This window comes from Cynocephalus volans, chromosome 13 (genome assembly GCF_027409185.1).
Source record: "Cynocephalus volans isolate mCynVol1 chromosome 13, mCynVol1.pri, whole genome shotgun sequence".
NCBI classification, from domain to species: domain Eukaryota; kingdom Metazoa; phylum Chordata; class Mammalia; order Dermoptera; family Cynocephalidae; genus Cynocephalus; species Cynocephalus volans.
This window is the reverse complement of record NC_084472.1, coordinates 72891083-72908196: the sequence shown is the minus strand read 5'-3', so window position 1 is coordinate 72908196 and position 17114 is coordinate 72891083. Positions and strand designations below refer to the sequence as shown.

The window sequence follows — 17114 nt, the reverse complement described above, 5'->3', positions numbered from 1 at the left end:
TTCCATAGGAAAAAAGAAAGTCATTTAATTTAATGTAAAGTTTATCGTACACATATTTTAGTTAAGGTAGTTTTAAAAAAGAAAGTTTGGAACAGTTGCTATTCTAATGTTAATAAAATCAAATTAAACAAAACATTAGCATCTACAATACAGCTTCAGATGCACAAAAAGGTGATGACGTTGAAACCAGATGGGTTAAGATTTGTGAGGAATATGGAAAAAAAAAACAACTGTCTCTTAGAAAAAGGGTAATTATGGAGAAGAAAAACATGAACTATTCCTTGAAGAAAATAATTGAATCATTCAATCAGTGTGACAGAGACTTCAGGTGACAACAGTGACCAGAATGAAATGGCCCTCTGCTCAGACAGACACCGTGGCATCCCTGCAGGCCCATCTCCGGGCTGCCACGCGCCTTGCGGGAGGAGCTCGTTGGCACTGGGAGCCTAGCACCTGGCTCTCCATGCTCCCCGGCTCCCCACTGCTCCCCGACTCCCTGATGCTCCCCCAGCTCCCCGTGATTCCCCCGGCTCCTCAGCTCCCCCAGCTCCCCTGGCTCTCCGTCCTCCCAGCTCCTTGGCTCCCAGCGGCAAAGGCTGCACTGGACCTGGGTTCCCCAGACAAGCATCCCTTTGGCCATTTCCCCATGCTGAGGGCTGTGGACAGGGGCTTTCCCCACTGAGCAGTTATCACAACTTTTACAAATTTCACAAATTTCTAACAGTTTTTATGGCCTAAGGGTAAGAAATCAAGGAGTTAAAAAAATAAAAATTACGAAAATACTTACTTGCTTTGTAAATAATTATACTTCTCCATTAAGAATTAATTATACAGAATTTGGCTGTACTGCTTTGAAGTGATGAAATACTGTCAAATACAGTTCTTATTTAATATGCAACAGGTGACAGGTAAGTCCTTATTCATAACTTTATGTACAACTATGTCGTTTTAGTGATACAAATCACTTACTTTAAATAATAAACATGCTTGTGTTTCCTATTTAGAGCACCTGCTTTATAAACAAATCAATATTTAAAAGAAAGTTAGGGACAAAATCCAAGTTTTCTAGTTTAGATGCTTGCTACATACACTGACAGGGCACTGTGTCCTAGATGCCCTCCTTAGGATTGCTTTTTTAACATTTAGCATTTAGCTTCTTGACTGCTTTCCTGAAATTACAAATTTATTTATGTTCACATTGCTGATGAAGAAATACACTATTAGTTGTGAGCAGCTGTGACATCAATATGTGCTGCCAGCACAAACGAAGGTGAGTGTGCACACATAACCTGAAGAGCCGCACCATGCCCTGCTCACATGCTGCTGAGCACTTCACAGGAAGTTTGGTTTGTCTTCCAGTTAATCTCGTCCTGATAAGGAGCTGAAACACTATGACCTGTTAGTATTAATAAGTTACCCAAGAAAGTATTCCAAGAGTCTATGTAAAATGACTGTAATACTACATTCCACAATGTGTAGCTCTTTTGAGAAGCACATGAGCCCATTTATAAACAAGTATTTAAAACCCCCAAATGTCTTATTACTCAAGAAGGCAATTATTAGTAAAATTAAGGAGTGCTATGACTGTATGCAACCACAAGAAGAGAAAAATAAGTTATTCTATTGTAATATTATACAAGTCAACACAACTTTTCAAATATTAATAAATTATCCTTTTTAACGTAAGAAGGCCATTCTCCAAAACTGCCTTGATATTTCAACTTGCAGAGCACTCCACAGCTGACTCCACTTTGTTCTGTGATCTGAAGATGCCGTGACAGCAACTCAGATCACAAGCAGCTGCTCAAACTCACGTAATAGCTCCTATCACCTGTCTCTGCCAATGAGCCACTTGAAAGCATCTTTTTATTAGAAACACAAATCAATATCCTCAAGGGATTACAATAACTGCTTGAAGCAATTTGTATTATCATTTCATCCTTGACGTTCCTGGTCTGAGTAACTTATTATTATGAATCACATGAAAATGGCAACCTGTCACAATTGATTTTTCTTAACCTCCTGTAAGAATTTTTTCCTCTTGAATGTAATCAAGTATCTTATTAAATATGTCTACATCTAGGTTTTATAAAGCAGTCCATTACTCAAGTTGCAGTCCTTGTAACTTAAAACTCTCACGAAATATTACTATAAAAGTAACTGCTTAGTAATAAAAACACTTGATTTGCTCAAAGTTTTAAAACAAAATTTTCAAGCTTTGAGTAGACCCCATCTCCTTTTAAATCTGTCCTCAACGAGCACGATGATGAGGGAAAATATCCTAATCCTGACCTTTAAGAATCTCTTTTTATGTTAGAATGTTCCTCCATCTAACAAAATTATAGGATTTAATCTTAATCTCCACGTCTGGATAAAACATGCCACATTAAAAAAAAAAAATTCTAATAAACTCCATAATAGGCATAAAGCTATATATTCCAATTATATAAAACTATCAAGTTAGATTACAAGAACAAATACAAAAAAAATGAATTAAAGTGGGACATCTGTCAGTCACTGAACTTAGTAATATCTTAACCAACTTAAATAGGAATTTTTTTAAATTTTAGATTTTAGTGACCACTAGGGGAAAGGCCATAAGAACTACAGCAGAGATTCTCAATCTTTAGTGTGCATGAGAACCCCCCAGAAGCACCCCCATAGTTTCTGATTCAGAAGGGGGGGGCGACAATTTGCAATTTTCGGGTCCCACAGCAAGGATGGGAGCAGTACAGGCAGATGAGATGGTGTCGTCACTGACCCAGGGGCCACACTGCACGTACCAGTCAACTGGAGTATGGGCTAGCCAGGTGTCACGAAGTGAGAAAGTGTGTGACAGCTAGACAAAGTGTCTTTATTTCTATTTTTTAAAAATGCATATGTAGGGATAAAGCGGTATGATATCTGTAACTACAGGAAAAGATAAAATAAGTAGGGAATATCTGTGAAACCCAGGTTCATGAGTGATCATACTATTCTTAGTTTTCTGTATGTTTGAAACCCTTTGTAATAAGCTTTTTGTTTGTTTTTTAAAGCAGCTAGAGAAGGGAGCCTCCGGCTTCCCAAGGAAAACAATGCTCCCATCAGCTAAGCCAAAAGCAAGGGAGGTGAGGCCATGCTGAGATAGCCACAGTCAGGACAGGAAACCTCTTCAGGGGTGAAGACGACTTGCGGTGGGAGTGTGGGTGCTGGTGGTGTGAGCTCAAACAACATCCAGGCAAAGGCCTGTCAGAGGCTGGGGAAGGACACAGGGTGCTGGGGCTCACTGGATGGACCATGCATCCCAAGCCTGATCTTTGCCAGGCACAGTCTTATACTCTTTACCTCCTCTGCTAGAGTCAAAGAACAATACGCTGAAAAAGTCCACTCACTCAATCACTCTACGCAGCAATGATTATTTGGATTATTTTATTTCTGAAGCAGTGAGATCCCAGATAGAAACTTCCTGATGCAGTGGGTGATGATACCAAGTGGCAGAAGAGGAGCCCACAGGTGGAAGGGAGCACATCAGAAGCAGAGGGACTCAGTGAAAGCGAATGAAATCCTTCCATCTCCGCCAAAAGCAACCCTTCAAAGAAAAAGATTCTCTCTTTCTTACTTGTTTCATGGAATGAAGGAGATAAATCAATACAATATTTGTCAAACTGAATTCATACTATGAGAGAACTACAAGCAATTAGAGTACAAGACTGTTAACATGTCTCTTTAAAGGATAAACTACTGGATAAAACTAGAATATGTGAAATAATGGTCAACTGGCCTTCCCATATGATCTACAACAGTGGCTAGAAAACATATTTTTTAAAAGAAGAAACAGCTGCTCTCCAAAGTATCTACACAAAGGTTTGTGATTATAGATACTCCAGGATCTATAACAGCATCAAAAACTTTAACAACTCATTTTCATCATTGTACTCTAAATCTTATCACCAATACCTACTGTGCTTCCAAAATTATTCAGCCATAATGAGACCTCTTGGCTGCTGTACATTCCTCCAACCTGCTGCATGACTCCACAGCCTGTCTGGACTCTGCAGCCAGCCCCCTTCAGTCTCATCTTCTCCTGATGTATCCACCCTGTCAACCTGCAACTTTGGACCAACACAGTGGCCTTTTTCTTTGCTTCTGCTTTGCAGCACTTGAATATCAGCCTGAGAAAAACTATAACCTTGTTACTGGCTCCACTATAAACATGATTCCCAACAACAGCTGGGTCCTTAACATTGCTCAAAGATTTATGAACCTACAGCATCACTGTGATGCCAAAACCACAGAAAGATACAACAAAAAAAGAAAATTACAGGCCAATATCCTTGATGGACATAGACAAAAAATCCTCAACAAAATACTAGCAATCAGAATAAAGCAACACCTCAAAAAAATAATACATGATGATCAGGTGGGATTCATCCCAGGGATGCAAGGATGGTTCAACGTATGCAAGTCAATAAATGCAAGACACCACATCAGCAAGATCAAGGACAAAAACCATATGATCATCTCAATAGATGCAGAAAAAGCATTTGACAAAATTCAACATCCCTTCATGATAAAGACTCAACAAATTAGGTATCGAAGAAAAGTATCTCAACACAACAAAAGCCATCTATGACAAGCCCACTACCAATATCATTCTGAATGGGGAAAAACTGAAGCCTTTTCCCTTAAGAAGAGGAACAAGACAAGGATGCCCACTCTCACCATTTCTATTAAACACAGTATTTGAGGTACTAGCCAGAGCAATCAAGCAAGAGAAAGAAATAAAGGGCATTCAGATTGGAAAAGACAAAGCCAAACTGTCCCTATTTGCAGATGAAATGACCCTACATATAGAAAAATGTAAAGAATCTATCAAAACACTCTTAGAGCTGGTAAATAATTTCAGCAACACTGCAGAATACAAAATAAATGCCCCCAAATCAGTTGCATTTATATTCTCCAATAATGAGCTAACAGAAAGAGAAATCAAGAAAGTAAGCCCATTTACAACAGTCACCAAAAAAATATAATACCTAAGAATCAATTTAACCAAGGAGGTGAAAGATCTCTACAATAAGAACTACAAAGCACTACTGAAAGAAATTAAAGAAGACACAAAAAGATGGAAAAACATTCTATGCTCTTGGATTGGAAGAAACAACATTGTGAAAATGTCCATACCACCCAAAGTCACCTATAGATTCAATGCAATCCCCATCAAAATACCAATGACATTCTTCACAGAAATGGAAAAAACAATCAACATTCATATGGAACAACAAAAGACCCTGAGCAGCCAAAGCAATCCTAAGCAAAAAAAATAAAGCCAGAGACATAACACTACCTGAATTCAAATTATACTACAAAGCTAAAGTAACCACAACAACATGGTTCTGGCATAAAAACAGACACTTGGACCAGTGGAGCAGAATAGGGAACCTAGAAATCACCACCACAGACTTACAGTCAATTGATATTTGACAAAGGCAACAAAAACATACATTGGGGAAAAGACTGCCTCTTCAATAAGTGGTGCTGGGAAAATTGGATATCCGTATGCAGAAGAATGAAACTAGAACTTTACCTCTCACAATATACCAAAATCAATGCAAAATGGATATAAGACCTGAAACTGTAAAAGTACTAAGGGAAAATATAGGGGAAATACTTCAGGAACTAGGTCTGAGCACAGACTTTATGAACAAGAGCCTAAAAGCAAAAGTAACAAAAGAAAAAACAAATAGGACTATGTCAAACTAAAAAGCTTCTGTACAGCAAGGGAAACAATCAATAGAGTGAAATGACAACTTAAAAGAGTGGGAGAAAATATCTGCAAACTATACATCCAACAAGGGATTAATACCCAGAATGTACAAGGAACTCAAACAACTTAACAGTAAAAATAAAAGTAACCCAATTAAAAGATGGGCAAAGGTGAATAGGCATTTCTCAAAGGAAGACAGACATGTGGCCAACAGACACATGAAAAAGTGCTCAACATCGCTAGTCATCAGGGAAATGCAAATCAAAACCACACTGGGATATCATCTCACCCCAGTTAGACTGGCTATAATCAAAAAGACAGTAAATAACAAATGCTGGCAAGGATGCGGAGAGAAAGGAACACTCCTTCATTGTTGGTGGGACTGTAAATTAGTACAACCACTATGGAAAACGGTATGGAGGTTTCTCAAACAACTACAGATAGATCTTCCATATGATCGTGCAATCCCACTTGTGGGTATATACCCTGAGGAATGGAAATCATCATGTCAAAGGGATACCTGCACTCCCATGTTTACTGCAGCTCTGTTTATAATAGCCAATATATGGAACCAACATAAATATCAAATTATGGACAACTGGGGCCGAGCCCGTGGCGCACTCGGTAGAGTGCTGCGCTGGGAGCGCGGCGACGCTCCCGCCGCAGGTTCGGATCCTATATAAGAATGACCAGTGCACTCACTGGCTGAGTGCCAGTCACGAAAAAACGACAAAAAAAAAAAAAAAAAAAAAAAAATTATGGACAACTGGATAAGGAAAATGTGGTATATATTCACCATGTAATGCTACTCTGCCACAAAACAGAATGAAATTCTGCCATTCACAATAACACGGATGAGCTTGGAGAAACTTATGTTGAGTGAAATAAGCAAAGTACAGAGGGAAAAATACCACATGTCCTCACTCATAAATGGGAGCTAAGAGAGAAAGAAGGAAGGAAAGAAAGAACACAGTGGTGCATTGGACTTGCAAAGGGAAAGAACATACCTAGGGATACCAAGTGTAGTGAGGGAAAGGGTGATGGGGAGGGAGGTCATGGATAATTGGGTGGGGGACACAAGGTATAATTGCAATTTGTGGTAATCGGCATGCTGCCAGTATGGATCTGGCCATCACATCTTGGGCACGAGTGCTGACAATCAGCTTTGTACACCATGAATATTCATAACCAAAAAAAAAAAAAAAAAGCAACACTTCATTCTGGTGTTCTAGGCTGATTACAGCTAATAATATTACATTGTATATTTCTTTCTTTTTAATTGAAACATGATTATACATATTTGTGGGGTACAGAGTTGAGTATCAGCATATTATATTGTATATTTCTAAATATTTATAAAAGAGGACCTTGACCATAATCACCACAAAGAAAAGATAAATGTTCAGGTTATGGATATGTTATCTACCATAAGTGAATCACTGTACAATAAATTCATGTATTGAGACAACACACTGTACCCCATAAATACATAAAAATAAATTTAAAATTAAAAAAATAAATAAGGAGCTTACATTGTTAGGCTATAACCCTTCTCAATCCTTTCAGGAATTATCTCAACCCTTACTGTGTCCTGCATCAATTTCACTACCTCCAGTGTTGTTATGATTAATTTCTTCTTTCTTACTTTACTGTAGCATTTTATCTTAGGAACTAAAAGCAAATTTACACAGTCCTCTTACATACACCATAAGGAAGGTAGGAAATAAATGAAATCTGAAGACAGAGAGAATGAGAAAGAAAGGAAGAGAGGGAAGAAGGGGAAAGGAGAGGAAAGGGGGGAGAGGGAGAGACATCTGATTGATTGTAAACATTTCTACAAATCAAAGAAGCCACTTCATATTTTATGGTAGCCAAATAACACTCTATAATTTTTTTTTAAGTAACCTTATCTTCATATGTTGAAGTTACTACTGGATGCCCATTAAAGTTATTCTTCCACAGAATTAGTATTTATCTTTATAAACTAAGACCCTCTATTCTTTTACTGAAAGCATTAACAGTTTTGTGATACTGATTTTTCTCACCAGAAAAACACAAAATCAGTAAAACCCTTTCCCATCAGGTATAATTGGTCAATTTTCACTACTGCTGGTTCTCCCACAGTTCAGGCTCCTTGCCTAAGAAGACTATGTTCATTCTTCCCTTCTCCCAACCCTTGACCTGTCTCCTCAGTGTGACATCCCTCCCTTTCCCACTGCACTCTCGAAGCAATCTTCTATCGCTGCTCTTGTGCCTGAATTTCACCCTAATAAATCCACTGAGATGATTTTAATTTTACCAATATTTTCCTAATGGCTAAATCTACTAGCCTCTTCTTTATTCACCCCAAATGACCTCCAATGTATCCAGCACTGCTGACTACCAACCACCTTCTGAAATGCTTCCTCATTCATTGTCCTTTTCCTGATTACTCTTCCTCTGCTTAACCCCTTAAATACTGGCATTCTTTGGGGTTCTATGAGGTTTTTTTTTTTTCTTTTACACTATGGAAAAGCCCTGAAAAATCTCATTCATGACCATGTTGTAGGGAGTCACTAATGCTGCTCATTAAGTATTTCTAACTTTCCCTCCTGCACATGGAGTAGAATTGTACCTCCCTGATTCCTTGAACTCAGTTGAGATCATTTAATTACTTTGGCCAATGAAGTTGACCTGTATCACTGCTGGCAGAAGGCTTAAGAGTCTGTCAGCACGTAATTTACCATGTCAGTTTTTTCTTATCCCAGTAGTCATGGAAATATGTTTCCATGATGGGTTGCTGGGGACTATGGTAAACAAGTACCTGCCAACCTGTGTGAGACACGTCACACGAGGAAGACACTGCTGTAGTAAGCCACTGTGGTTTGGAGTAGTTTATTATCACAATATGACTTAGACTAGCCCGATAACCACTACTCATTCAAAAACATGTTTTTCCAGCCCAAATTACTCTGCTGACAATGAACTCCAAAACTAAATTTCAACTTACTACTATATCAATCAATGTGCCCATATATGAGTATATTCTATGCATTAGATAGTTGTGAGAATTGAGTAATTAGGAACATTTTTATTTCCCTGAAGAAATCCAGTGATACTCAGGTAAATGATTAGATTTCCCTTTTAAATGTTCACTGTTTTATTTGTACTAGTCCAAAGTTTGTTAGTTTTTACTAAGCTACAGAAGAACACCGAAATGTTGACTTCAGAAAATAATGTCTTATAAACAGTCAACAATAATTTCTGTCTTCCTCTCTCTGTTTAGGGACAAATATCACCTAATCATTTACATTTACTATGTATCGATACCAGCACTTCCTTTGATAAATGACATCTCTTCCTCTTGCCCACTAAAGCATGCTTTGAACCTTGTTCTGATTTCATTCTTATAACACTGGCATTCAACACTCAGATTTACTAACACACAAATTTATATATTTCATTTCTCTGAGATTATTCCTTAATTTACAAAAATGTTTAAAAATCAAGCCTAAGTCATACCTCCTAAGAAGCTTTACTATTGACTGTGCTTTATCATGAGAAGCATGTACTCTCCTTTCAATTTACCTCCTAGACAAGCCTAGGCTCTCCAAGCTCTCCCCTGTCTCCCCGCTCTGCCATCTCCTGCCCTGCAGCCAGCAATGCACTATTCTCCTATGGGTCCTGCTCCGTGAGTTCACAGGGAAATGCACGTAAAGTTTTAGAAACATAGTAAACACTCTACAAGCCTGAGCTATCAATGTTATCACAATTTTGAACTGGAAGGGAAGAAGTGAACAAGCACCAGGAAGGTGCCAGTCATGAAAGAACACTTTACACCAGGCTGTGAAGCTAATGAGGGGTGGAGCAGGATTTAAATCCAATCATGTAAAACTCCAGAGTTCGCCCTTTCTGTTATGAGATATATGAGGGCACTTCAAAAAGTTCATGGAAAGATTTGTATTATCTTTCAATTCTATTTTTCCATGAACTTTTTGAAGCACTCTTGTATTCTGCTAACACCAAGGAAATTTAGAAGGCTATTTTTATTTATTTATTTAGAAAGACAAGAATCTACTGGGAGTTTATTTCTGGGCAGTGGGATTCTGGATACTTTTTTTCTTCCTTCTTAGAAGGCTATTTTTATACCACAGAAGAGGGGAAGAGAAAGAGGAGAAGAAGTGAAGAGGAGGAGAAGGTGGAGAAGCAGGGGGCGAGGAGGGGTGCAGAGACAGCAGCACCTGGAAGAGTTTCTGGGCTCCATCGGAGCCACACAGCACAGGGCACGGTGCCTTACACAAACTAGTTACAAAGTAACACTTTCCTGATTAGCAATGAGGGTTGGGTTAAAAAACTATGGCATTGAAAAACTTTTATTTTATAGAAAAATATGAATTCCATGTATGTACTGTCCCCATTTTATGGATGAGGAAATTAAGGTGCAAAATTAAGCCATTTGCCCAAGGTCAAACAGCTGGTTAGTGGCAAAGCCTGGATCCTAACCCAGGCAGTGAAACTCCGATGCCAGAATTCTTAACTCTGACCATATACTTTAAAGGTCATTTAAGTAACTCTGAGTCAAAACCCTATGTGAAGAGATAATGAGCCAAACATAAAGTATGCATAGAGAAAAAAACAATAAAGTGCAGACTGAATCAAAGAAAAAAATTACAGGAAATAAGTCAAACTGAAGAGCAAGGTGGAATAAAAGGTGTCACATCGAAAGTGTGTAGCTTCTAAGAATTTAAACTTAATATTTAAAATTAAATTCACCCTCGAATATCATCATAAATGTAAAAGTAAAAAGATGAATGGAAAAAACCCTAGAACTTGTATGTGTATTAGAATAGCCTAGTTTTGTTCACTTAAGGAAAAAAAACTGCTATACTTCTTGAAAAAACATATACAAATATGTATGTGATTATGTTCATAATTCGCTTAATAATTTATTTTTAAATAATCTTATCTCTAGTGTAGAATTATTGACTTGGGTATATGTGATACAAATTAGGGTAAAGTTGCAATATAAATCAAAAGAGATAATTTTCCCATTACAATTAGAATTTATACTGAAATAATAGTAGCACAACATTTTTTTTGACTAGCAAATATGTGTCACACACAGACATGTAGAGCCCTATCAGATACAAGACTCCCCAGCGTGCACCCCACTGGAAAGCAGACAGAGATGCAAGAAGAGTTGGCAGACTGAACTGCAAGAGGACTCACAGCGTTTGTAGGGCTGGTGATGCTTTCTTAATTTTCAAAGGGTTAACTACTTTCTAAATAGTATTTAGTTGAAATGATGGAATGTATCTTGCCTACGTATATCTTTTCAAAGAATTATTTCATTTCTACTGCTTTGTAATAGTTACCAGAAAAAGACAACCTTTACTATTAATTACTCACAGAGCAAGGCTCGAATCCATGTGAGGCTTCTTTGTTCTACTTAAGTACACAATGACTGCATTTCAAATAAAAATGAGTGAAGTTAACAGGTAGGAAGAGCTTCTCTCTAATGACAACACACACTGTTGACTTCATCACATAAAATGCACCATCCAAATAGTATCTGCTGAGAATTCACACGTACTTTTTGTTATAATTCAGCCTACGCACACATGTTGATTGCATAAATAACAATTTTAGGAATATAATCAATTTAGGAATATAACCAAGGAGTTTTTAAAACTAAAATTTTCTTTTCAATATGCTTCTTCCGAAATGGAAATAAAACTGGCTTAAATAATATAACTAACATTATCAAATTAAGTACTATAAAAACATTATTAGTGACTTCTTTATTTTAAAAATGAACCATCAACATAAAATAGAGTAATAATTATAAAATAAATACATTGAAGATAAGATATTAGAGACACACAATTAACTGTTAAATTATGGGCAAATTATATATCTAACAATGAAAATTTAAGACATAAAACTCTGATCAGCCAAGAGAAGACACTTCAGGAAATTCTTCAGTATGAAAATGTTGTTATTTAAATACAGTGAATTCATATACTAAATCACCGACATTTGGGAAAGTCTGTTTTTAGTTATATATGCAGCTAAAATACATGAATATTCAGAACTGCATAGAGTTTCTTACTGAAAGGGAAAAAGCAAGTTCATTAAAGCAGTCGCTCCTCAATCTAGCCTACCTTGTTTTTTGGATTGGACGTGTTCATTACACTTCGAGTCTCTTTTCCAGTATAAATGACAACACCTATTACAGTACCTGCAAAAACATGAAAGTGGTCCTTATAGAAACACTTTAAAGGTAAGCAATGAAATAACACTAACTGTTTTGATGGAAAAATATTATTTCAATATTTGATTTTATATAAATTTATTCAACAGTGTACTTAATTTGGCTATTTCAAGAAAATCTAGTCTGAACTTTTAAAATGGACTTTGAGAAAGTAACATGGTTTGCTGATCAATACAAATTTACGTACATACAACATAGTACATATTAGAAGATGTATTACTATTCTCACTGACAACAGAAAGAACGGTACTGGCCTTTCACCAATGTTTACTAAAATGGTAACACTACCACTGAAGTTAGATTAAGAGAGCTTATATTCTTAACTGATCAAACTCATCGTCTGACCTTCAAACTAACATGATACCAGCTGAAACAGTTTCTTTGGACAAGAGCATACTTCCACTGTAAAGATCAAAGTGCTACTAAATATCACTAAGAGCCTTTGTTGATATTTTAGATATATACAATTAACACAATAAGAGAAACATTATTTTTAAAATGCTATTTGATTTTGCATTTAGAAGATATTAATCTCCTTTATTCATGTCTCTGAAAGTTTGGTTTTCTGATTTTACATGTCAAGAAGATATAACAATTTTTAAACTTAAGAGCAAAGAAGAATAAAATACCCTTAGAACACCACACAGATTACAAAAGCTCAGGGGCACTCATCTTTGGAATGCCAAAATTAAAAATGATAAAAGTCTCTCATTTTTAACTATAGCTATGCATAATTTATTTCCCTAATATTCATCCTTAATTTTTGTAAATTTTGAAGGTGGGAAACATGATTAAGGTGAGAAAGACAATATATAAATAATATTCACTGAAATTAACAGCCACTGCTGAACTGCAGTAATTATACAAACACCCTTTGATGTCATATTAACTGAACATGTGAAATTTAGTGAGCTGTTAGTCTAGATCCATGCAGTCAACAGGACATGAACCATCTCCTGGCTGTATATGAACACTGATAGCTATGTACTCTATATATCATATAACTTACACCTTCCTCTTTAGAGAGCTCAGGAAGATGAAAGATGCGAAGTATTGCTCAGCAGTGATATCTGCAGAGGTTATGCATTTTTCTTTTTTAGTTGTGTGTCAATGGGAAGGTTGTGAGGCTTCACTGAATGGCATGGTCAGCCCCCACTTGGAATGTTAGCTCACCCAAATGCACAAATGCTGCCTTTATATATTATTACCCATATAAACTTCCTAGATGAGATGACTGGACTTAGCAGACAAAAAAATATTTAATACATAATGATATAACGCTATTAAAAGCTTGCAAAAAAATTTAGATCATATAATTATTTTGTCAGTGAAGCAAAATGTTAAATATGATCTGATCAATATTTTCTTCCTATTTTGCCAACTTATTTTAATTTAATCAGAATACAAAAGTGGTTCTAATGAATGATAATGACATAACAAAGCAAACTGCAAAATTTATTTATTTTTTTAACATTAGCAGAATGAACAAGCCTCAGAAAAGACTTCACAATAGTTAATCAAGCTAGAAACCTTTGTCCGAAAAGTCAAGGCAGATTACGAGCAATGTGGATTCTAGGCTGGCATTACAATTTACAGTACCTAAATGAAGACTAGCAAGAAACACACCATACGTGATAGGCATTTAACAGAATTCCTGACACTTTATTTGTATATTCTCTTAAAGTCTGCTACAGGCTCACATATATATTCTCTCATCTGAGTCTCACTAAAAATGAGAACTCACTGTAATTAGATTTTTTTCTGAGTCTGCCATGCTTTTTAATTACTAAATTACTAGAATATTAGTACAGGAACACACAGAACATCCTCTATTCTCTTGGACAGTGGGTGTGTACTGATGGACTAATATGGGCCAGAGGACTGAGTACGCCCTGTGTGCAGGGCAAAGAGAAACAGGAAGGGGTACCCGCTCGCTTTGAAAAAGAGACGTGAGAGGGCAGCAAGCGATGATGCATGCTTCTGTGTTACACTGGGTGACAGAGATGGAATGCGACAAATACAAAAGGTCGCAAAATGTCCCAACTTCAGTTGGCATTTTAAGTGTAAAATTAAGCTCCCCTCCCACTGGCCCCACTGTAGGTAGCTTCTATATCAGAGAGACACAAGTTCAGGAATGTGTTTGTATATTAGAGCAAAAAACACAATAAAAAAATTCTTAACAGGTAGGGTACCACTTCACAAAGTCCTTAAGGATGATAGTAATCTAGTATTTATACTTAAATTAAAATTTTAGTTCAATTTGCACTGAGAAAACATTTTAGAAGATTTATGAGCACTTCATCTTTAAAGCCAGTGATTATACCTGCCTGACTCATTTATATACTTCAAATTAACTATAGTTACTTAAAAATTAATATGAAAGTGTTCACATGCTTTGTGTCCAGAAAACGGCATGACTGCAATTGCGCTGACCCACAGACCCCACTCGCATGGTGGTGAGGGCCTCCTTCTTAAGGAGGTTACTAGGTGGTTAAAATCTGAAAGCCATTATATGGTCCAATTCCATTACTTCTAACGTCTGTTCAATCACCATTTCACTTGAGTGGAAAAGTAATTAATTTGGTAGCTAGTATGTGACTTCCTTATTACATGCTGTATAGAAAATTTCATACAAATCCTACCAATTTCTTAATTAACACTGCAGTTGTATTTTAAGCAAACAACTTTCCTAATAGAAAAAAAGAAAAGAGAAAAAAGAAAAAATACTGACAAGATCAAATTTAGGGGAAAAAGACATTCTTCTTAATATATACATTTTTAAATTTATGACTATAAAACATAACTAGCAAGTCCAACTGACTAGTCTACTCAACATTTTAAATGATACGCCTACTGCGACACTTTCAGTTGCTTTTTTTTTTAACGTTTTCTCGCACATATCTGTGGGGTTGAGTGTGCTGGGTCAATATGTGCATGCACCGCACAGGGATTCACTCAAGGTACACAGCACGGCTTCGTACCTTTAGCCCACCATTTCCCCCCCCCTCGTGCTCAGCTGCTATTTTTCACCACAGATAAGATATTATGCTTAATTTGCAGATTATCAACCAGTCCTCACAAATTCAAAATCATGTAAAGATGATTCACAGAAAATTTTATATATATAAAAAATATATAAAACCTTGACTACTTTATCAAAATAATCAATGGCTTTAAGATATTAGATCTAAAACATATTGGTGCTTACTTAAAATTTATTCAAAAAAAAGTAAGTACATATTTTATGCATGAGACAGACAGAACTATCAACCAATAAAAGTATTTAGTATCAATTATGCATTCAGAACCTGCTAGACATTATAAAAGAAAGCTGCCAGGGTCACTGAAAGTGACTATTATTTACAGCTGCTTTCCTGGTGCCAATCTCAACAAAACCTCAGTGTATATGCTGCTCCACGATGCAGAGTCTTCGTGTGCTGGACCCAACAGTAAAGCAAGCAGGCAGCACAGAGAAAATATACAGTGAACACCATATACAAAACACCCGTGAAGTACCAGGTACAGAGTAACCTGATGAAGACATTAAATTGAGCCTCAGAAAATCAAAAATTAGACCAAGTCCAGAAAAATAGAGTGAGCAAGTGACATGCACTGAGGTCTAGGGTCCACAAACCACGGACATCAGGAGAAGTCATCAGGCAAACAGAAAGTTATGGACAAATTCCTGTGTCCACCTTTCTGGCCCACAGAAAATGCTCTAGAAGTCCAAGGTTTAGAAGCAGCAACATCCACCTGTGTGTTGTAATTGTGACCTTGCACTGTGAACCTGTTCCTGGAACTGCCTGCTTGCTCAGCCTCCAAGTCCATTTTTTTTTGTCCTTAATCCCACGGCTCCTGGAGATGGAGGTCTCTTCCCACGCCAATCCTAATTCTTACCGACATCTCTCTGGAGCAGGAGCTTCTCAAACTATACTTAAAAGAGTTCATGAAAAGACTCGTATTATATTTTAATTCTATTTTCCACAAACTTTTTGAAGTACCCTCATACATAGAAAAGAAAAAGATTTTATTTTGAAAATTTTTGAAAATTTCTTATGTTCTGTCTGCTACTTTTATAAAACAGGATATAAATGAATTCTCAGAACAAAATAAAACAAATATATGCCCAATTTTTTCAGCATTAGTAAACTACTTCATCAAACTGCTATAAAAGTCCCCAAATGTTTACTCTCAATTCGTGTATTTACTTTACCATGAACAGTAACGCCTCTCAAACAGCCATCTGTGCACACTGCACAGCCCTGCTCTGTGGCTCAGCTCCTGGACGCCCATAATCCCACCCACCTCGAGCACACAGTTCCTGGACAGATGCGCTCTTCTGCCCACTCAATTCTCATTCTAGGACCTTGGCAACCAAATATCAGGAGCTTTCCCTCATGTGCTGTGGCTAGAAAATGACAGCTCCTCAGGAACTCACTCTGCTTTTTGGAGAAACAACGTTCTCTGAATAACCAGGGCAGATGAGATGCTGTGGTATCGCCAGGCGTCCCATGTACTCAGAGCTCTGATGGGGAGCAAGGCCCGAGTTCACTTTACCTTCAGAGCCAACTCGGATTCAATTGAGATATAACTTTTAAAGTTGTAAGATTAAAAAGAATTCTCAACTTGTAATCAATTACAAAGGAGATAAGAGCCCTTATGTTATTCCTTGAAATCTTGAAGTCCTTCATACATTCTTCAGGATATGGCAATCTGGTTATATACAGAGTCTAGTAATTGTTCAGGTTAACAAAGTTTTTAAATAAACATAAATATGTTTTAAAAGATTTGGAATTAAAGAAAAAAGCTTGCATTTTAAAGATGTGCAAACACAAACTACCAGTAAAGGCATGTTGGTGAATCTTCCTGAGCGGATGGTTCAGAGCCACCCATATACTCTCAGCAGGGATGAAATAACCCTGGCAAACTGGACACTCCATGGCACAGAGAATAAGAATGGGCTATGATGCAAAGTGTCACAACACCTACATTAGTGTCTCATCACCAACATATGCACTGGCAGCTACCACAGGCCACGGTCATCAAGGAAACTAAGGCCAGGACAGCAAACCTGTGTTCCAGGAACTGCACAAGACATCTCAGAAGCCTTCAGCTTGG

At 37.1% G+C, this 17114-nt stretch overlaps 1 protein-coding gene across 3 annotated transcripts in view; it reads right to left on the bottom strand.

The window, feature by feature from the left end:
- Positions 1-17114, bottom strand: part of ATP9B (ATPase phospholipid transporting 9B (putative)) — a 271433-nt gene that overhangs the window by 122125 nt on the left and 132194 nt on the right. For all 3 annotated transcript variants that reach the window (XM_063076518.1, XM_063076519.1, XM_063076520.1), the window contains one exon: positions 11887-11963. In XM_063076518.1, coding sequence (XP_062932588.1) covers positions 11887-11963 — 77 coding nt within the window. The remainder of the gene's footprint in view (positions 1-11886; positions 11964-17114) is intronic.